This window comes from Triturus cristatus, chromosome 1_1 (assembly GCF_964204655.1).
Source record: "Triturus cristatus chromosome 1_1, aTriCri1.1, whole genome shotgun sequence".
Classification (NCBI taxonomy): domain Eukaryota; kingdom Metazoa; phylum Chordata; class Amphibia; order Caudata; family Salamandridae; genus Triturus; species Triturus cristatus.
Genome location: NC_140579.1, coordinates 130,217,860 through 130,241,328, shown reverse-complemented (window position 1 = coordinate 130,241,328; position 23,469 = coordinate 130,217,860). Strand labels below are relative to the sequence as shown.

Here is a 23,469-nt window from a genome sequence, read left to right as displayed (position 1 = left end):
ATCTAAACCACTCAGGGATTGAAACCGATTGGATGTAACCACCTCAAACCTGCTTGGCACACTAGAGGCACTGCCACTACCCCTTTTAAAGGCATTAGGTGGTTGATTAATTACATGTTGATAAAAAAAAACCAGAGGTCTGAGTGAGATTCCCTGATCTTTCAAGGGTCGAGAAGTGGCTCTGAGCAAAGTAGTAGTAGCTAGTTGGTGATTGTTAAAATTGACAATCACACAATCGCCACTAATACTTTTATGAGAGTTCCCTATCCAGTTAGCTCTGGTAGTGGTTAAGATTTGATCAGACAGAGCTACTGGGTAACCACACTCTCGATTAAGCCAAGCCACCGTTTTATTCTTAAGGGACTCGTGGGTTTCTAGGTTACTACGAGTCCCGGTGTCCAAAAGTGGTGGAACATTTGTTAAAACCACCACATATGGTGCACATTCCGGGGGTAAATTAGGCCTCGAGTAACCATAACTTTTAGACTTAGCAGCGATGTTCCCTGACTTATCCACTGTCGTAGATTTGGGTGATGTGTTTAGGCCCACCGTTGGGTTCGATACAACTGCAGTATTTGGGCATAAACCCCCATTGGGTATCTTAGAAGTCTCCATTTCGGAAACATTAACCATTGACGATTCTACTGAGCTAACCTTTGTCCCAGTATGCGGATTCAAGAGACCTTCCAGCCTCTTAATTTCCCCTGAAAGAGTATCAAGTCTATCCATTAAAGGCATAATAATTTTATCAAGCTTCGTGTCTATAATACTAATCAAAAGCTCTAACTGCTTGGGATCTAATTTTACTTGGGTGTTATTAGTTTCCAAACCTAGATCACTAACAACACACTTAGAAGGGGGGTCCGATCTTTTTTTATTATGATTCCCCCCCCCGTTTTGGGAGAGTTGACCCGGCAACGCCCTTCCCTGATCTTAATACTCTCTGCACTCTCGGAGCCGGAGAGCATAAAACTGGTAATACTTGAGACGGCTCTGGCATAGTCAGGTTAGAGTCTGATTCTTCATAGGTAACCATTGTTGAAAGTACAGGACATTCTAGATTGCCACTACCGTCCCCTAATAAGGTAGGCAATGAAGTGGGTGAGTTGGGAGTGCTGAGTAAAGGAGCCGAGGTACTCCCCCGACCCAAAGAAAGTCGACGCTCTTTGTTAATTTTGTCGACTACTTTCACAAGGTAATTATCAAGAGTGGCTATATTAGAACGTACAATCCCCTTGTTTGCTGTAGACATGGTTGGCTCGCTAAATATACATACAAGTGTATGATTAAAATATACACCAGAAAAAGCCTTAGTCTGGATCTACCAGAATCCCTTAATCAATTTAAAATACAAATAAGCAACAATAAACAATCCTCATTTACAAATAGGACCTGGTGGAGAAATGCACTATATCCCAGGTCTATATGATCGGTAACATAGAAATACACTGGAACAAGATGTAGCCCAGCCCAGCCTCGGCCAGCCCCAGATGGCCACAGATGTCCCGCCCTTTGCCCGGGCTTAGTCCGGCGCCGCCCGGGCGCGTCCCGCGATGCGGAGGGAGCCGTTTGGTTTTATCGCCTCCTGGGGCGGAAGTGTCAATGGGTGTGGCTGGTTGCGCTGCCGGGATTCCTGGGAGGCGTAGTCCTGCACTCCCTACGTCGAGCGCTGCAGCACAAGTATCAGCGGCAATGAAAGGGGGGGCGTCCGCCTCAACACAGCTGCCCAGGTAAGAAGCTCCGTACTGCCTGCCTGCCCGTAGCAAAGTCACCCTATAACGTTGAACGAGGACTGCTAACACCAGTTCATCACTCAATCTCTACAACTGCCTGACATGTCAGCCAGTACGGGTCACTTTTAAAGCAGGCAGTTACTTTCAGTTAGACTCTAACTCCACGAATAATGGAGTGCTATGGTACTAAATTGCCTAGGAAATAACCTGGGCGCTATACCTTTTATGTACATAATATATGCTCCGCTTGTCACATAGTACATCCACTCCACCATTTACAGTCCAAGTTACCTGGACCAGTGTGGTAAAGAGTTGTTTGTCTTGAGGGGGGCTTCCTCTAGACCCAGGGTACTCCCAGTCAAAGTCCAGCCCATCAAACTCATACTGTCGCAGAAACTTGATGACCGAGGTAATGAAGGTCTGACGGTTCTGTGGGGTGGAGACCATGGCAGTGAATCTGAAGAAGAATAAAACCATAGGGATAGAAGCGTCAACAGCTGACGGATGGTTTTGCATAAAGCCTTAGAGTTCAACTCCATTTAAAATACTCACGGGGCTGTGCCAAAGTTCCAGCCACCGATTGCCAGCAGAGTTTTCAGATTGCCGTTCCTAGAAAAGAGAGCAGCCAATCAGGACCATGGTACCTAGCAGTGTTAAATCCATTTCTTCCCATATTTTGTAAACATGTGATCTCTGATCCCTCCCACTTCAATAGCTGTGATATAGTGGCTTGTTTTGGCTATTCGATGCACACACTTTGATCATACATTCAGTTTTTTTATTACACTATGTACATGTTTTATATTGTGTGTGGCACTGAATGTCAGTGTTGAATGTTTTTTTGGTCACTAGGGCTTTTCCAAGACAGTGCAAGACTTTTAAGATGCTTTAATATTGTAACTTCTATTTTGTGAATTTTCTTGCACAGATATTATGTACAGAGTTTCTAGCTAATGATACCTTAGAGCTTGCACTGACAAGTAAGAATAAAAGCCAGTACTTTTGGCGAGAGGGCAGTAAGGCTTTAGAAGATGTTTACCACACTTAAAACATTACTCCTAAAATAATGGGATTTGTTCATGTTAAACTGTGTGCAATAAACATAAACAGCGGTAAACAGTGGAATCAACAGAGGGCCAGGAAGGCAGTGTTTGGATATTTTCAAGGTGCTGGTGCTTGCTAGACATGTAATACCATGCTCCAGGCTGTCTGCTAGCTGTAGTGGAGGTGAGTTAGCTCCTGTTAGGTCAGATAGGAGTTGGCTTAGAAGTACACCACTTTTCCTAGGAGTCCAATAGTAAGTGAAGTTGAATGGGACTATTGCAGTAGTCCAGATTGTTGAAGTTTAGAACTTATATAAGTAGTTCAGTAGAGTTTAAGCTATGTTAGGGTGGGCATTGTACATATTGCAGTGTTAGTTGCTGGAAGAGGTAATAGTTGATATAGGAGTAATCAGTTTGCAATTTAGTCAAACCATTACTTCTAGGTTGACTAGAGTGGAGCATAGAATGATTATGGTTTGTGTTGAACATGTGCAGGTTTAGCAAGAAAAGTAGAAGAGGATCTCTGACACTGGATTTCAGCTCAGGACAGTGGTGAGGAATTCTCAAGAAAGTAAGTTCCCCACTTTATTGTAAGAAAGGGCTCAGCATATACCACCCAACAAATCAATGCATTCCCTTAGTAGCATCCGATAGATTTTGGGAGGCACATTTGTTCCAATCCAGCAGATGAAATTGTTTGGATTCTTGTGCTGCTCTCATTTGAATTTGGCTATGCTTATTTTATTTGGTGTGATGCATGCCTCCATGTTCTCTGTAGCAATTACTGAAAGGTAATTCAATGCACGAAAAACAGGACTCACTGGTTCTTGAGGTTCTGGAAGGAGTTGTAGAGAGTCACGTCATTCCACTCAATGGTTGTGATCTGGTTGTTGGACATTCCAGCGAAGGCATAGATCAGGTGAGTACACAGGCATGGGTCGATGTTGTCGGGCTTAAACTTCCCCAGGCCCGGCCTGTACTGAGCCCAGTTGGTGAAGTAGCATGTCAGCTCGTAGGCAGAGCCTGCAGCGGGAATAAAATATAACTTTAAAACCATGATTTATGAAGGCAGGCCTTTGAAGAGCATCAATTTCTTACTAATTCTTGCTATTTGATGCTCAATCAAGATAAATCCCAACACCATAGTGGTTTCTGTGAGAAATAAAAAAAGCCTACTCGAGCCAGCTTTCTGAGCTTTGCACTCACTGCCAGTGGCTTCATGGGCCCTGACAACATTCTTAATACAAAATGTGATCTTTTCAGAGCGGTGTTAATGTTTGTATGCTTGTGAACACCATACCAATAACCTGACTGCAAAGCAATGGAAAACTGCATAGCAAAATGCCTCTAGGCCCTTCCAAAGCCAGTTCAAGTTCATACCTCAACTAAACAAAATAGTTTGAGAACAGTGTAAATCCTCTCCATAATCTTGTGGCAATAGTTCATATGAGTGATTGTTCTGGGCAATATATTGACCCTGGTGCATATTTCAAATAAAATGCCAAACATATGCTACATTTTCATTTTCTGAAAAGCAGTTCATTGGACATAGGGAGCTCATACTCTGTTGGCCCCTCAAACATATATTTGTGACCTAACCTTTTATTTCATATATTAGCTCCTCATAACCTTTCTAGATTGAGATTTGATTCTCATGAAGAAGGACAAACTGTTTACTTGGACTGCGTTAGGTAAGCTAAATTGACCAGTCTAACTTTTTTCCTCTTAACTCCATATAAAAACTCATAGGGAAATTGTATATGCTGTAATCACAGATTTCAGTGGATCTTTTTACAAAAGTTATCTGACATGCCAGGGTCGTATTATCTGAAAGCTGTGTCGATGCTTATTCAGCTTATACGTTTTGTTTTATTTTCGTGAATAAATTCTACTGTAATCTTAATGTAGGTCAGTCCCTCCCAAGAGAAATGGGCACAATTGTTAAATAAAACTTACCCAGCTGAGCATTAAGCAGGAGCGCAAAACCTACAAAAAATAAACACAGATTTTAAAGTCAATACATTCAAACACGTGGACTTTTCAAGAAAGGTTTAGTTGTAGATGTTCCTTGCTATCAAATGTCTTCAGGTAAAATGATCCCAAAAGATGCTGTAGGCTGTCCTACAGTGCTAATTATTGAAATTCTAGCTGTGGACTGGAATATTTCAGAGCGGAGATCATATGTAATGAAACAAGACAAAGCAGTGCGATCAGAGATGCCATCACACATCCCATTACATTACTTTTGTCTTGATATTGCTCGTTTTCGGAAATTATATCACACTGACTAATGATATATTGGAGGAGTTAGTGTGGACAAGTTAAGTAATTAACAAAATGTTGTTGAGGAGAAAACATTATGCTCAGACCTCTGGGAGTGCAGCTTTTGCTGACAATCCTTGCTCTTGTGAACAATACACAGTGACTCTACAATGTTGTGGCTTGTTCCTGGCGCTATCAGGTGTTAGTAAATTAAATTGCGATCTTGTCCTTTACCCAATGCCTTTCATGACATAGTAATCAGGTTTCATTGTTTGGCTGAGACCACGGTTACTGTGAACAATTCAACCAGATGAACAGTTGGTCTCTACTAATGCACAGGAACAGCAGGAGACTGTCAGTGCACCCAGGCTCCATCGATTAGAATATCTGCCGATCACATGTGAGCTCTATTGTTCACAATAGTTGGGGTTTACCCATATCCAAGAAAAGCTAGAGAGCACTCTGTGAGAAAACAGTGACCGATCCCACTGCCACCATAAAGAGATCACACTGCTAACAAAAGATACATTTTTCGGTACACAGATGTCCCGTTCTGAGGCCCTCTCTTACCAATAGAAAAGATACTTCTCAACCACAAGCACACAGTCATGAGATCCGTTGGAGACCTAAAGGGTGTTTTATTCTAAACAAAGGAAATGCTGCAAACCCCCACCTATCCACAAGACGTGGTGGAGGACATGAGATCTCCTTTCCAAAGAAATGAGCAGCAAGCTGGAAATCACGGTCTAGCATTCTAGAAATGATTCTACATTCTGAGAATGAGTCTGAGGAAGCCTGGACTTACCCGTAAGGAAGAGTAGCTTTGCCATCTTTGCCTCTGTACTGATCCTAAGCTGGTTGTTTCCTGCTTATATACCTCCTGCCTCCACTGTTATCCTCTAATTTTGTGATTAGTTGTCGGATTAATAGGCTGCTATCTTACTTTTTGTATAATTAGTACCTTTAAATAACTCCAGAAAAATGGTACCAATTTCTTGTCATAAGGCCAATTTTGCAAGCAATTTTAGTCCTTTTTGGCAGTTGTTGAATCACGCTAAGGGCATTTTTCAGTCCCCAGAGGTGTGCAATGTATTTACTGTGCAAACCAAGGACTGTGGAAGCTGATTATTTTGTGGTGCCTACTGATCAAAGCATTGTTATTTCTGCTTCATATACTGTATCATACGATGGCATCGATAACCTCAACAGAAGTTTCCATTTCTGGTGCCATGGGTAAACATCTCCTTGACGTATTGTCGCTCTGACTGATAAATGAAATAATTTGTACAATTAAACAAGTTTAACAGACACAAGGACCTAGTGAAGGTCATCAACCAGTTGTGTTTTTGAAGAGAATGGTCAGTATCTTCGACATTTTTAGCTTTGAATAGAATGAGGTTTCCACTGAGTCATTCATAAATATTCAATGCAACTAAGGCTGACAGACTGACAAAGCACAATAAAGGACAAACTAGATCGAGGCTCACAGTAAGTCCACATCTTTGTAATTCTCACTCCTCTGAAAACGTAACAAATTCCATGGTATACAAGAAAGCTTATAACGTAGCTCCATGTAATGGTGCCACCAACCTGTCTTGACTGTCTTTTCTTCAGTCCTATTTATTAACAGGCTCTCAATATAGGCCGACCTGGACATGTATCAATAAACATTCCACCTATTTCTCAGAACCACATCAATGAGCAAAACATGCCAAGGCTCTCCTTTAAAGTTCTGATCCTCATTCTAAAGCAAACTTCATAGAGGTGATCTACTTCCTAGATGTACAACAAAGATAGCTTGCTCTCTGTCTACCTCATCACCTTGCTTAATTTTAGAAGACAACATAAGAAAATCATCTTTGATCAGCATGTCTACATAAGCCCTCACTGGTTGGTTTATTTCTTTATCTGTGTTAAACCCTATGCTCAAACATGGTGCTCATTTATAGCTTTACTGAATTTGTAATTGATGGATTAAAAATAAAATATATTGTATAGTAAAGTTTCAACCAGCTTCTTTCTTGTAAAATGTCTTCCAAATAGTAGGTGGCTTTTGACAAGACTGTACCTCTACCAAAGAACAATGGCTGGTGCTAAACTTCTTCTTCATGCCCATCTAAAGCACATTACTTTTCATGTCGGGTAATCTGCTCCACACAACATTTATGATGACCCTGGCCAAACTGCGGTTGAAGATAGAATACATTGTTTTTTGTGAATGGTGATTTGAAATTCTTCTGCTACCTGGTTATATGATCTGTTCAAATGTTTTCACATCTGGTACCCTTCTGAACATCATGCACAGTGGGCTGTGATCTACTAAACAACCAAGTTATTTTTTCTTGATCAGACCAAGAAATAACTTAGTGTGTTATTGCCTTTGCACAATAGGGTGAATAACAGAAGAAACAACTCCTTAAACCAGATTCCTGCTTAGAACAGCTAGAGAAAATCACATTCTTCATATTGATGAAGCAAGACATTTGCTGATTAGTGCAGTTTATGCTCTGGTGGATCCAGATATCCCACAGTCCACTCATGATTACCCAAGGTACAAGACTCTCACAAGTGGTTTTGAGCGTGCTGTGGATTATTTTGAAAACTTTTTCTGACCCTTGAGAATTATAACAACTTGTATTCAGTCTGATCTCATTGGAATTATATTGCAGTAGGAGAATCTGAGTTCTTGACGCAGTTGGGAAACATTGTTTGCTCACTCTGTAAGTCATTATCAACACTAGGGGAATGCATAGCCATTTGATACCATTTGACATATGATGTAAATATAGAAAAAACACAGTCCCTCCTGTTTAAAACCAGCAGGAAAGCATCTTCCACTGGTTGACTTCCACTAAAGAAAACTAGGAATGGTGTATTTTGACACGATGCGAATAATTTACTTACAAAGGCCTCACAAGGCACACATGCTCAGGATATCCTGCCTGTTTAGCATGTGTGGACCAAAAACGTTTGATGTATGAGTTCCATTATCCGATCATGTTTGATATTTTAATATGTTTTTAAACTTTGTCCGGTTTTGTGAGAAGTATCAGTCTGAGCAGTAAAAAAGTAAGATTGTGCTTTACTGATAACAAGATGGTAAATGTTTAGAGGCTTTTGTCGATTGATTTATCCTTTGGGTGGCACTGATGCCTCCAGATTCTTTCAAGTTTCTTGCAATACTCAGAGAGCTTCTTGATCTCCTCGTTGAACCAAGGTGTGGACTGTCGTTTTGCTGAGGAAGTGGCTTCTCTCGATTTTACATGTGGGATGCAGTCGGCAGACCGTATAATCCAGCCATTAGAAAATGTGCATGGACATCAAAGTTCCCACTCATGTGATGAGAATGTTCGCCCAAGTGTGACTGAGCTCCAGGCGGAGACTGTGGACCAGTTGCAGAGAGAAGAAGAGGAACACGCCCTGCATCCTCAGGGGCTATGTTGCACCAACCAATTAAAGTAGGCAAGGGAATGGTCAGACCAGACCAAGAGTTTAATGTGTGACACCAAGATTTGGCAGTTACAGAAGATGGTGTCTTAGATGTGTCCCACTACATGAGTAGGCTGGGTGACAAATTGCTGCAAATCGCAATGAGACGTGTTTTTCCAAAAGGAGTTTGCCACGTCTTTCAAAGACAGCATCCACATGAACACTGGGGTTGCCTAATACCAAGGCATTAGAGTATTTCAACAAGTATTTAGCGAGGAACTCATCTAGACAGGCCATGAAATTACCTGCATGGCCTGGAATGTGATAGATGAGCATGTCATGCAGAAATCTTTAGATTCTGCCCCCAAAAACTCCTTCTTGTCAAAAGTGACACAGTTCAAGTTTTGTTTACAAATGATGGCCATACCTCCCCCTTTTTTCCCCTCACTATCAAGGTGCAACATGGAGGTGCCAGCCAGAATGACCAGTGCTACATCAGGTGCAGAACTATTTGACATTCAAGTTTCTGTGAGGAAGAATGTTGTTCTTGTCCTCGCTCAATATATCATAGATGTGCAGGGTGTTTTTGTGCAGTGAGCGAATGTTACAGTGTAGGGCTCTTGTCTGTAACCCATTGAAGGGCCCTGGGAGCTTCTCATAAGTGGATGTGGGCCTTAGAGGGCGTGTCTGGTCTTGGAAGAGCGACAGAGCACTGTTTGCATGGAGAGGGTAGAGCCTGGCCCGGGGAGGTGAACCTACCTAGGGAATTGGCCTTCCGTCTGAGGGAGAAGAGATCGGAGGACAAGTTGGTGGTACACGCAGACTGTGAGGTGAAATGAGCAGCATGGCTAGCACTGAGCATGGGCCGGGCGCAGGCGGGCTTGCATTAGGAGCGCCCTCGGCCATTTTATACAAGCTTTACCATTCTTTTCTTATATGTAGCAACTTAGGGCGTCGTATATCAAAGTATTGTTATCCATTCTGTGTCTATGGAGAAATATATTGATACATCTTGGCCTTAGTTCCCATTCATCATTTAACCCCCTTAGCTGCATAGTTGACAATCATTTTAACCAAACCATTTCCTTAATGATAATTGTCTGCTTATTTTGCCTCCAAATGGAATTATTGTTATTGTGTTTAGTCCCTGAAATCCTAGTTAACTGATGTTCTGATCTTTTCTTTAAAATGTACCGCAACTCCTTTTGCAGGTTCTTAAGTTGCATTTGGGCTCAGGCAGTTGTGTTTTTATTTTCTTTCAGTTTTCCCAACATACATCTTGACATGGCCATTTAGGTGGTCACATCCAGTAAGTGGAATCGCAGGTGGCATTGGCTTTGATTTTGATTTCTTTTTTTCAATGCGTGGATGATGATCTGCTGGATTGTTAATTATACTATGTCAGGGCCCACAGTTCAAACATTGGTTTGTCCCTCTGATTTTTAATTGTGTTGTCTATATGTTTTTTTATTTAGGGAGTTAATAATGATTGGATGTTAATTCTTCTGATATATTCCAGCGAAGGTTTGTTTGTATATAACTCTTAAATTCATCATCGAATTCCACGTATTTTCCAGTGTGCCATTCTGATGATTCTCATTTATGTGTATTCCCATGAGAACTTTGTGACCATGACTGGTCAGTCCATGTTTTCTTACACTCGTTCCCTTGGGGGATTTGTTCTGTTTGTTCCTCTTTGGTCACTAGTTCTGGTGCATGACCCCTCTTCATGAATTTAGCACATATTTTAGTTCTCCATAGCACCATACTCATGGTTGAGTACTCGCCAATTTTGCTCAAATGAGTTAAGAAAATCATTGTGTTTTAGAGACCAGATATAGCATGATTTCAAAGGGAACATGTTATTTCTGTCTGTGCTTTTGGTGTAAAGGTTGGTCTGCCATGTTTTGCCATTTTGGCGGTCCCTAAATGTTGAAACTCTTTAGTTTCTTTGCTCCACTTATGTACTTTGTTTTAACCAATTTCATTTCATTTCAACAGTATGACATAATACATGGATATCGCATCAGAATCGGTGACAATTACATTTCCCATTCTTGTGATTTGGTGCAATATTGCCAACAGGAGTCCTCCCTGCTGTCATGGGGAAAAGGTGAGTCTTGGTTATATTAACTCGAAGGCCTGAAAACCCGTCCTGTAACACAAGGGCATTGGTAACAACTGTATGTTTATCTGCCGGATAGAGCAACACATCATCTGTATATAACAATATAATGTGTTCTTTGCCCTCCAAAACCAACCCATGACCCTCCTACTGGCCAAAGAGCACCGTCAGGAGCTCAATGGACAGGGCTAATAAAAGGGGAGACAGCAGACATCTCAGTATGATACCTCTGTATACGCCATATGGGCTTGAGATTATGCCACCTGTCTTAACCCGCGCTGTGGGGTTTGTGTATAACAGGCGTACCCAGCGGGCCCAACCGTCACCTAGTCCCATTCGCATTGAGGAAATCCCATCTCAATGCCTTCTCCAAATCAATTGACATGATCGAGGTGTCTGAATAGAGATTGCTATCCTGATGGTATAGGATATATGGTATAACTTGCGAAAGTTTCCAAAAGTTGACCTGGTTGGAAAAAATCTATTTTGGTCTTCCTGGATGAGACCTGGCATGAAGGGAAGCAATCTTGTCGTAGCATTTTACTGAGAATCTGGAAATCTACATTTAACAGAGAGAGAGGGCAATATCCCTCTGGTCTTGTGGCTGATCACTTCGATTTAAGGTGGGGGACCACCAGCGCATCCCTAGACGCGACAGGCAATGACCCCAAGCACAATGATTCGGCATATAGAGTCTCCAATCTAGGGGCAAGTACGGATGCAAATGTAGGATGAAACTTCGCAGGCAAACCATCTGGGCCAGGGGTTTTCCCATTAGCCATCTCTTTGATGGCTTGGTGAATTTCCTGCACCATCACTGGCCCTTCCAATTCTCCTTGGCAAAACAGGTCCAAAGTGGCGCAACAGCAGTGGACTCCTCCAGGGCCTCTGGCAGAATTATCCATGGGTGTCTATAAAGGGCTTCATAGAAGCCACAAAAGGCTGTATTTTTGGCCTTGGGTGAATAAACCGTGTCCCCTCATCAAATATAATCTGGGTTATGGGCGTTCCTCTAGAGTCCGGGTGCACCAACCATGGCAAGAGACTGCTCGATCGACCCCCTCCCATGCACCCTTGCAAAGTAGTCTCCTAGGTCTAGGCACCAGAGATGTTCCAGGGCAGCTCCATAATGTCCCTTTGCCTCTGTGAGTTGAGTCTGAATATTGTCATAGGAGCTCAGCTTGTTACTCAAGTCATGTAGGCTATGTTTTAGAGTAGAAAGCTCCTTAGATTTGATTTGAATTGAGTTTATAAAGTGCAAAAAAATGACCCTAAGGTATCTAGGCGCTACAAAGAATCAGGGAAATTGAATCAGTTGTGGTTTAGAAAAGAGCCACGTTTTTAGTAACTTATGGAAGTTCCAAAATGAGGGAGCAGATTTTCTCTCTAAGGGAAGGCAATTCCAGTTTTTGGTTGTGCAGCTACACCTGAGGAGAGCTTGTATGGTGGCACAATCAAATTCCTTGCTGAACAGAACCTAAAAGTTCTGTTAGGGAGGGAGTTTTTCTTTGAAGAAGGTTGGACCTTATCCCAGTAGCAGCTTAAAAGCAATACAAAGCATTTTAAACTGAACCCTTTGATGCACAGGCAGCCAATGAAGGCTCACCAAAGCATGAGAGGCCAACTGGGACCTCTGGATTTTCATCAGCCGCCTTGCCACTGGTTTGTAAAGTCTGCACCTTTTTTAAGGGAGCTTTGGGTAAATTAACACAGTCCAATTTGGAAATTGGAAGGCAAAGGACTGCAGTTTTCAACAGGTTTGGGGTAAGAAATGGTGCAATTTTTCTGATGCTCCGCAGCATAAAAAAGGGTGTAGAGGTTACCTTATGCACTTGTTCTTTGTATGTTAATTTATTGTCAATCAGGATACCCAGGTTTTTCACCTTTTTCACTGGAGCCGGGAGCTCTCTCTTCACCCCAACCATCTGTCCTATGCAGTGACCCCTTACTACAACCTCCTTGATAGTGTCCCATTCAACAATGCAATCGGTGGTAGTGTCCTGGTTGAGTCGAAAAATACTCAGAGATAGTCTCTTGGAGGGCATCCCTAAAACAGGCATCTTCGAGGAAAGATGGGTAAAGACGACAAGTGGGAATCATTGGGGGTTTGGCAGCGGGACAAAATTTTATTAGTAATGGGCAGTGGCCCGACAGAGTGCGCCCCAAGTATTCAGTACGTGTCACATTTGGGCAAGGCACACTGAGCAGATAAACATATCTAGTCATGTGTGTAACGTATAGAGATGGGAATAATAAGAGTAATTACGCTCTAGATTATGTTGCATTCTCCACATATCTAAAAAGCCCCAATGTTCTGCCCAGTCACAGAAACCCCTCGTGGTCCTGTTTGCCATTGCTCCATGTAAGAGGGGTGGGGACATATCCAGGTGGACATCCAAACACAGTTAGAATCACCGCCTAGGACGAGGACGATCATCTGCCACAAGGGATGACATGGGCATGGACAGCGCCTGGAGTAAGGGGATCAGATTGTGGTTTGGGACATATATACTACCCGAAGTAACCTGCCTCCCCAGGAGCAGGCCCTTAACCAAAACATAGCATCCCTCCGGGTCAATAATGGATCAGTTAGCCTCAAAGGGGGGTCCCCACCCGAAACCACTGCAATGCCCCTCGAGAATAGGCAGAGTAGGTGGTTGCAAAAAGGTGCCGCTGCCACCTACAGTGCAGGCAAGTGGATTTCTTCGCAGTAAGGTGGGTCTCCTGCTGTAATATTACTATTTACGCCCCTGGGCGATACAGATAGCGATGAATGTTATGCGTTTGGAAGCAGATCCCATTCCTTGAACGTTCCAGGATATCATTTTAATAGTACCATGAGGGTCTCCCATAGTCAAAAGCTATAGCATTCTCCCCACCACCCCCGCCCACTCCCTTCATTTTCCCCCAGCAGACTCAAAGCTGTCCTTGACCCCCTCACCGCCCACAAAATAAAATCCCAAATACAAACTCCAACTCCTAAGGGCAGTCCAGCAATGGCTGGCCGTCCAACCCTGAAAAAGTATAACATTGTTAAGGGAGAGTCTCCTTTCAATTCCTAGTAGAGGCACTCCGGATGGGTGTATGCAAATTAGAAGGCCCCGGTATATACGCCGGCCCATCATTAATAGCACTACAAAAGAAATTGGCAACCAGAGGACACCGCCAGCAAGCCAAGTCCTGGAGGGGGTGGGGGCGACCCCCCCCCAGGCACCCATCCTACACATCCAACTCTGACCCAGGCCAGGTCAACATCCTAAGTTAGGGGGGTGGAACCTGTCTAGCAGTGATTGTTTTGCCAATAAACTGCGATGTGATGACCGGGAGGCCCTTGCCACCCAGGGCCAAGCTCCCTGAGTCAGATGCCACAGAGCGATTATCAGAGGAGGTGTCTATGCCAGTCTGTATTTTGTGGGGATACTGTTTTGGCTATTGCTTGTAGTGCAGCTCTGCGTTATTGTTCCATTTGAGAGGAAGAAGGCCCCCGCAAGGAGGGCCACCAAAGCCGCCTCTTAGTTCTCTGTCGGGTGGTCCAAGATTTGCTCTGAGCCGCCACAAGCGGTGTAACTGCTTTATATGACTCTAACCAAGTCCACTCCGCATCAGGGGTGTCACAAAGATAGGTTTTGCCATCCAGTATTATACGGAGTTTGTCAGGAAACATCAATGAGTATTGTATGCCCTCTACACGTAGAGCTTTCTAGGCTTCTCCAAAAGATCCATGCTGTTGTTGCACTTCAGCAGTAAAATCCGGGAACACAAGCACCCTGTTATAACAGTTTCACTATAATTGGCCTGGGAGATCTCCCCGGTGCAAGGGACGTGCAGGGACCTGTTGGGCCCTCTCTAGGGCAAAACCTTTAGTGAGGTGGTCTGGTGCAACTGTTGTAGCAAGCCATTTTTCTGGAAAGGAGATCACGTCTGTCCCTTCGACCCCCTCAAGCAGTCCAATCACTCAGATGTTATTGTGGTGATTACAGCCCTCCGCATCCTCCGCTCCACATTCCAGGGGAGGACCCTGGTCATTAGGTCTTCTACTTTGTGGGTTGCCAATTGGTGCTTGGGTGGGAGTTCGCATATGGACTGTCTTACGTCTTTAACTGTCCACCAGTTTATGGTGCTCGGCCTGGAGCAGACCCAGCCCCACAGAGACCGCCTCAATATGCGGCTGGAGCGTGGCCTTGGTGTCTGCAATAGCGGCTAAGACCTTGTCCAGGTGAGCGTGGATCAAAGCGTCGTCCACTTCCTCATTGTCTCTCTGCCCTGACGGCGGAAGCAGGGCAACCCCCCGGCTGCGAGGTCCCCTGTTTGGGCCTAGGCTTGCCCATATTTTCAGTCAAAAATAGCCAGAGCACCAATAAGGACAAAAATCTGACATTTTAGCTGTTTTCAGCAGAAGGCGTGCCCAGCCAGGCACTAATCCAGTACCATGCAACGGTATTTCTTGTCATATAGGATCCCTTATGCACTGATCGGCAGGAGGCTCCGAGGCAGCCCCCACAGTCAAGGGGCTAGTCCCCGGGTTCATGCCGCCTCCAGTAAGTACATCTGCCAAGTGTTCAATGCACTGACACTGGCTGTGTATGCTCCAAATACTCTGCAAGAAAAGTGGCCTAATCAGCCCATGTCTCCTGCCCATCCCACCTAACCTAGGTGGTGGGCGACAGTCCAGGGGTCTTGGCCAGGCCCTGTAGCCAATGTCCATCACCACCCTGCGTGGTAGCGCAGGTGTATTTAAGTACAGCCCTGGTTCCAGTGGCTACCCCACCTCTCGATGCTGACCAGAGGCACAGGGGCACAGAGGCACAGGGGAGAATGGGTCTTGCCAACACCGCTGCCAACAAAGGAACAGGCCATGTATCAGTGGTCATTTCTGGAGAAATCAGGACTCCCACGTTAATGTTCCTCTCCAGGCTCAGAGAAGGAATGGGGCAGGTAGAGGAGAAACAGCCCACAACCCACTGCCTCACACCAGTCAACGTGGAATGGAGGGGGACCAATCCGCTTCATCCTACTTGCATCCCGGGCACCTCCGCTCCTCAAATGTACAGTGAATCCCAATGGGTGCAACCGTGACACTCCGAGAATCAGCAACGCACAGCTGGCCGGACGGGCAGCACCGCTACATGTCCCCACTCAGCAGCGGGCCAATGCCCGTTGGACCGGAGCGACCTTGTCTGCACCAGGGAGGGCGGCGGCACCCCCGTCTACTCATCCGGGCGTCCGCCACTCCGCATAGCACTGGACCCCAATATCGGGCCTTTCTGAACTGGGTTTCTGTTTTGATTAGCCTTAGGTGCATAGGCATAGGATTCCAGGCTTTGGTTCCTAATGCAGCTACAGGTTTTCCTCCTTTAGTTTTACATCTGAAGCAGGGGGGTTTGAGAAAGTTTGTAGATGAGGATATGAGTGTCCTGGCAGTGATGTAGGGGTGAATCTGGCTGAAAGATATGTTGGTCCTAGATTCATGGATCCTCTAAAGGTGATTAAAAGTACCTTGAACAAGATTCTCGTATGCAAAGGTAGCCAGTGGAGGGTTTTAAGGCCTGCTGAGGCGGAAGAGCTATGTGGTAGTTTTAGAACTAGGTAAGCAGCCGCATGCTGTACCACTTGTAGTCTCTTGAGTACTTGTTTATTTGCTCCTGCTAGTAGGCTGTTGCAGTAGTCTAGGTGTTACAGGATAAGTGCCACTGCAACTGTCTTCCTCGCAGGAAGAGGAATAAAGTCAAATACTGTTTTGATGATGTTGAAACATATCCCTGCCATCATCAGGACATGTAGTCGGAAGGAGAGTGAAGTATCGAATTTAACTCCCAAGTGTTTTGCCACTTCAACGGTATTTCGGGGTGCTGTTGCGTCTTCTGGCCGCCACACACTTGGCTTGAAGGGATTGTACTTTCCTAACAGGAGGATCTCAGTTTTATCTGTATTACACCTGAGATGGTTGAGCTTCATCCACTGGATGACCTCTGTTAGGCATAGTTTAAAATTAAATTCTGCCTTAGTGGAATCTTTGTCCAGGGATAAGATCAATTGCGTGTCGTCAGCGTATGATGTTACTTTGATATCAAAAGAGGATATCAAAGAGATGAGAGGGGCAATGTAGATGTTGAATAACAAAGGGCTAAGAGTGGAGCCCTGTGGCACGCCTGATGTAGTAGGACGTTCCAAGGAGAGGAGCATTCCTAGGGCCACTGATTGTCTACGATTAGTAAGAAAGGATCAAATCCAGGCCAATGCTGTGTTTGAAATGCCGCTATTCTTTAACCGTGCGAGGAGGATTTCATGTTAGATGGTGTCAAATGCAGCTGACGGATTGAGTAAAATCAGAACCGCCCTCCTGCCTTCATCTGCAGTAGATTTTATTGTGTCAACTATTTCCAATAGCACAGATACCGTTGAGTGCTTAGGGCAGAAGCCTGATTGACTTAGATGAAGGATCTTAGCAGTTTCAAGAAAGGTGAACAATTCTCTGTTAACCAGTCTTTCTGTGATTTTACCCAATGTGGGTAACAGAGATATAGGTCGGAGGTTTGAAAGAATTGATGAGTCAATATATTTATTTTTTTTGTGGTTTACCCTTGGCCAGTTTTCATTCATCTGGGACTGTGCCTGTAGCTAACGAGGTGTTGACTATCTGAAGTGACCACAATCCAGTTAAGTAGAGGAAGAAGTCAGGTTTATTACCGCTCATCACAACAGCTTCCAGGGAATAAACAGCATATTCAAGTGTAGACATTCCATCACCCAGGAGATGACAGAACACACAGTAAATGATTACATCACACCTTAGATATTACAATATCTCCCTTCTTCACAATAACACAAACAATAGAAAATGGAAGAAAGACCAAAAAGTAGATTTTTCCTAAAAAGAAATAAAAAAAACACAATACAATAAATAACATAAAAATAAAGAAAATGAACATTCATTATGAATAGAAACAAGATAACCGATATATACTATAAGTCCATACAAATAAGATAACAAATACATACTATAAGTCCATACGTTTGGGAACATATCTCATCCGGGTGCTTCTCCTCAACAATGAGGTAGACTTATCTTGTGACGCATTATCACAAAGTGAACTTCTTCCAACACCATTATCAGTCAAGCCCATTTGAAGCACAACTTTGTCAGGAATGTTATAAATCCTGGCTACGTTCCACCAATTCTTACCATCAACTCTCACAGCATAACGCGAAACCAGGTCAACACACATTGGTTTACTAAATTTAGATAAACCCTTGGGTACATTCTGAGGAATCTTAATCTTGACCCAATCCCCCACCTTAATGTTGTGAGACCACTCTTCTTTATGATAGCTCTGTCTTGAACGACTGGTAGAATTATCATTGGCATTGATTTTGTTGAGTATCTGAGAATGCACCTTTCCCTCAGCTAACACAGGAGAAGAAGGAGAAACAGATCTAGACAATAGACCCCACTCCTTCATCCAAGCTGGACACATGTTAAACGTTGCAGCTCTCCCTCTCAGTAACTCAAAAGGACTCTTCCCAAATTCAATACCAGGAGTAGTGCGATGAGCCCACAACATACTTTGCACAGCTCCTCTAATATCCATGTTACCAGCAACAGCCCATTGCACACAATCAACCAAAATGCGATTCATGCGCTCAATAAAACCATTTCCTTGTGGGTGATAAAGAGCTACACGCCGATGGAAAATCCCAGATTGGTTCAAAAATGAAGACATTTCTTTGGAAACAAACTGTACCCCATTGTCCGACACTAATTCTTTAGGGAAACCTTCCCTCGCAAACAAGCTCTCCAAAAATTTGATAACCTCATTAGTGTTAGGTTCCGTCAAAAAACAAACCTCCCACCATTTGCTGTAATAATCCGCAATTACCAAAGCAAATCTATATTTGTTTGGTAAAGCATTGAATGGTCCAATGAAATCTAAGGCAAGTTTCAACCAAGGACCTGAAGGTAGCTCAACCTTCACCTTTGGAGGAGTGACAGTCTTGATTACCTTATCACTAGAACAGCACGTAAAACAATTTTCAACCTTGTTCTCAATATGACGGTCCATTGAAGGCCACCAATAAATAGCACGAATCCTACGCTTGGTACATGTTTGACCCAAATGACCTTCATGTCCAACTGTAATTATACGATCTCTCAAACTAACTGGGGGAACAAATTTATCACCCCGTAAGATCATCTCACCCTCTTCTAGAGAAAGTTCATCAGCCACTTTTGAAAAATGTTGCAATTCACTATCCAGGTGTTTTTCCTTAGGCCAACCCTGAATAATGCATTTTTTTACCTCCATGAGGACAGAATCAGACTTCAACGCATCAAACCATTCTTCCTCGCTGAAACACCCCTCTTTGCATACATCAATGCTCGCAATTAAGCATTCTTCATCCTCCTCTGGTAAACACTCACCCTGCACCACCGGCAAAGGCAACCTGGAGAGAAAATCAGGTCTGATGTTTTTACCTCCAGGAATATGTTCCACTGTAAAATTGTATTGAAGAAGTTTAGAACTCAATCTCGCAATCCTAGGAGTATGATCTTTCACTAAAACCCCATTGAGAATAGGAATCAGAGGTTTGTGATCAGTCAATAATTTAAACGATCTTCCCCAAAGAAAACTCTTAAACCTCTCAACAGCCCAACAACAAGCTAAGAGTTCCCTTTCTATAACAGAATAATTTTTCTCACTAGGACGTAATGATCTAGAGATGAATCCAACAGTGAATTACTTTCCAGCTTTGATTTGGGTCAACATACCACCTAAACCATCAAGACTAGCGTCAACAGATACTACTGAATCTAAAGAAGGATCATAAGGAGTCAAAATATTGCACTGCCCAAGATCATCCTTGATTTGATCAAAATCTGTTTGACATCTGTGGTCCCACATAAAAACAGTCCCTCTCTTCAACAATTCACGTAAATGAACAGTCTTAGCCGCAAAATTGGATATGAATTTGGAATAAAACTCACACATACCAAGAAAAGACGAAACCTGCTCCTTGGTTTTGGGAGAGGGAACTTTAACTATAGCCTCAATCAAGCCAACTCTGGGAAGAATGCCCTCACCAGATATGCAGTGTCCTAGATAATCGATAGACTTAACACCAAAAACACATTTGCTCAAATTGGCCACTATACCTTTCTCTTGCAGCCTATTTAACACTTCCATCAAACTCTTGTCATGTGATGACCTGCAAACTCCAGCAATTAAAATGTCATCTTGGAAAACAACCGTATTATGCACTCCCATTAGAACTTGTTCCATCACACGTTGAAAAACTGAAGCCGCCGAAGCTAGACCAAACGGCATACGTTTAAATTGAAAAGTTCCTGACGGTGACACAAAAGCTGTCAAATGTTTTGAGGAGATGTCTAATTCAACTTGATGGTAAGCAGAAGACAAATCTATCTTAGAAAACCATTCAAAACCTTGAAACTTGGAAACAATATCATCAATGCGGGGTAACGGGTGAGAATCCACCCATATGTTCTTATTGAGACTGCGTAAGTCAATGCAGACTCTAAGATTTCCATTTTTTTTCCGTGCGACGACCAAAGGACTTAACCAGAGAGATGATTCGATAGGCTCAATCACACCAGATTCACGCATCTTTTCAAGCTCTTTTGTTAAATCATCCCTAACACTTAAAGGAACATTTCTCAGTTTATGTTTGCTAGGGATTGCTCCTTCTTTCACCTTGATAAGATGTTTAAAACCTTTGATCAGACCTAAAGAATCACAGAAAACATTTGGAAATTTACTTCCCCAGATTGAAGGATTGTCACAAGGTGTTGATTCATTGACAATAGAGACTGGATCTTTTGTACCAGGTCTAAGGGTCATTCCGAATAGACCTTGGTGGTACCACCCCAGGATGTTTAACCCTTTAATAGCAACATAAATTTTCCCAGTGATAGTTTTCTCTTCAAACTCTAATGTGCTTTCGAAAAAACCCTTCAGCTGAATCTTCCTTCCCTCATAGGATACAGGACTCCTATCAGGAGGTTGAAGAAATTTGTCACCCCACACAGATTCAAACAATTCTTCAGTGATCATTGTCATGCGTGCTCCTGAATCATCTAGTAATTTCAAACTTTTCCCATCCACTATGATGTCCACAATAGGGTCTGGACATTCCTCACAGTCATCCTTAACTACTAACATTAAGTCGGACATAGAACTTATGACTTCTGTGTCATTCTCCAACGTATTACTCTCCTCCCACACAGCACTGATATTCCTCCTGGCCATACACACTTTTGAAAAATGACCCTGTTTACCACAATTCCTACAGGAGGCATTACGAGCTGGGCAAATACGTGAATTAGGAAAATGGGAAGGATAACCACACTTTGAACAGACATTCCTCTTTTGAGGATACATTTGTTTTTTTTCTTGTCTGGCTGCAGGCACTTTTCCTTTGTTATCAGTACTGTTTTTCTCAGGAACACTACTCTTTTCTCCCACAACTTCCCCTTCATTAACGACTCCAATTGTAGATTTGTCTGGCCTCAGTTCATTTGAAGAGGTTTGAGATAGCTCAATACTTTTAACAATGGACACAGTTTCTTCAAGTGAGGGATTTTTCAAAGTCAGTAATTTCTGTTGCACTTTTTTGTCTCTACATCGTACTACGATTTGATCTCTGATGAGTTGGGACGTAAAATTCTCAAACTCACATTCAGAAGCCAAAATACGTAGAGAAGCAACATATGACACAATACTCTCCGATGTTTGTTGCTCCCTTGTAAAAAACTTGTGCCTGGCTACTACTAAACTCTTTTCCACATCAAATTGTTTTTCTAACATTTGAATGGCCTGATCAAAATCATTTAGTGGTTCTTCACCCTCAACTTGTTCAGGTAAAGGTAAATGTTCCAAAACAGCCTGACCTTCAAAACCCAAATTGTGTTCGAGAATAAATTTCTTACGTTCAGCACTAAATCTAAGGCCCCCTATGGCTCCTAGATACTTCGTAAATGCCCTGTACCATACTTTCCACTCTACTGGTGGGTCTCCCGGAAGCTGTAGGAAAGGGGAAGGTGCCTGTACATTCTGCATATTGAAAACAAAATACTGTAAATAACCACTATACATAAAAACACTTGAATTACTCGCTTACGCAGTGAGTATTCTTCTTTTGCTAAAAGAACAAAACTAATAAAACACTGTACTGATTTTCAAAAAAAACAACACAGCGTTCTGTATATGGAAACCCAAATCTATGGGGGACACTACGCAGACAAACACCTAATTTTCTCCCTTACACAGAGAATATTACTGATAACTAGTACAATGCATACGTATATATCATAGTCTTCACCCTCTTTAAAATAATAATAATTAAGCACGGTGAAAAAACGATATAAAGTTCCAACAATTGAAATAGATTTTGACTTTTCTGTTTCAAAAACAACCACAAGATGGCAGTGGTGCGCTCTCAGTGAAGAATTATCCGTAGCAAAGTGGAAAAAACTGTAGCTCCGATGCCTGAATGATAGACATTAAACTCCGTGAAAAACGTGCAGTACCTTGTCCCCTGTGAAGCAGTCTTTCCGCGGGGAAAATGTTCGTCAAACTGCTCAAATACCTTCAAGTAGTCTTGTGAAGTAATACTCCGATATGACTACTGCGTTCAAATGCGCGCCGATCCCGCAGACACAGAACGTAGTAACGTGAAAAGAAGGCTGTCTCTATGACGCTAGTAGAATTCAGCTGACAGGAAGAAGAACAAAGAACGTGGGCGCGTCACAGCACACACGCACACCACGTCATCATTTCTTGGCTCAGCGCGAACGAGTGAAGATCAACGGTCTCCTCCAGAGCTGCGCGTATCCAACGGTGAAACCAATGACCCAACAGTGAACCGATCACATCCACGACAGAAACAAAGGTAGGAATAACTCAATTTCCTTACGTTTTGCTCTCTTCCACAATCGTGTGACATCTGAGGGTTTGTTGTTACTTGCAGCTTCCCTCGTTCAACCTGTTCGGCAAAAAGCTTTTAAAACTTCGTTTTTTCCTTGTGATTACGATGTTGGCAAAAGAGTGAACAGTCTTTACGCCAGATAACTGCTAACCGAGACTGACTGTCCCATCGGCAACACAGAAAAGTCTTTGATCGATAACAAAAAAAAAATCAAAATGTTGGAAAAAAAAAACAGCAGTCAGTTTGTACTCTGCACATGTAGGTATAACGATGAGCGGTGCGTCTCAAACTCGTCGCCAATTGAAGTGACCACAATCCAGTTAAGTAGAGGAAGAAGTCAGGTTTATTACCGCTCATCACAACAGCTTCCAGGGAATAAACAGCATATTCAAGTGTAGACATTCCATCACCCAGGAGATGGCAGAACACACAGTAAATGATTACATCACACCTTTGATATTACACTATCTGGTAATCACCGGATTAACGATGTTTATAATTTGGTGCAGGACCATGGGTGGGCAAGCATCGAGAGGGGAGCCTGATTTACAAGCAGCAATAGCTTCACGTGTCTGCTCGAGTGAAACTATTCCAAAGGCCTGGAATGAAGGACCAGTGTGAGCAGGGCAAGTTCTGCGTAGGGACAGTAGTAAAGTATTTTTGTATATTGTGGATTTTTTCCTCGGAGAAGACAGAAATCTGGTCACATAAGTTCTGTGAATTTCCCTACTCAATGTTTTAGGATCGGTGAAGGACTTTATAATTAAAAAGATAGTTTTCTGATCATGGTGTGCCTCAAAAGTTTTGTTGAATTTGTACTCTTTTTCAGCTGATTAAATGTGTGTGTGGTATTGTTTCCTGCTTAATTTAAAAGAGTTTTGGTCTGCTGGATCGTAGGCTCTTCTCCACTTGCATTCCAGTTATTTACATTGGA

The 23,469-nt window shown here is 43.0% G+C and overlaps 1 protein-coding gene across 2 annotated transcripts in view; it reads right to left on the bottom strand.

Moving 5' to 3' along the window:
* Window positions 1-23,469, bottom strand: part of LOC146869782 (acidic mammalian chitinase-like) — a 147,846-nt gene that overhangs the window by 12,168 nt on the left and 112,209 nt on the right. Inside the window, exons 1-5 of one of the 2 annotated variants that reach the window (XM_085615104.1) lie at window positions 5,844-5,970; window positions 4,733-4,762; window positions 3,598-3,799; window positions 2,286-2,342; window positions 2,025-2,190 (exon numbers count right to left, since the gene is read on the bottom strand). In XM_085615104.1, the coding sequence (XP_085471230.1) occupies window positions 2,025-2,190; window positions 2,286-2,342; window positions 3,598-3,799; window positions 4,733-4,762; window positions 5,844-5,868 (480 nt within the window). In that variant the 5' untranslated portion in view covers window positions 5,869-5,970. Of the gene's footprint in view, window positions 1-2,024; window positions 2,191-2,285; window positions 2,343-3,597; window positions 3,800-4,732; window positions 4,763-5,843; window positions 5,971-23,469 lie in introns of those variants that run through there. The other variant, XM_085615080.1, reaches the window with a different exon arrangement.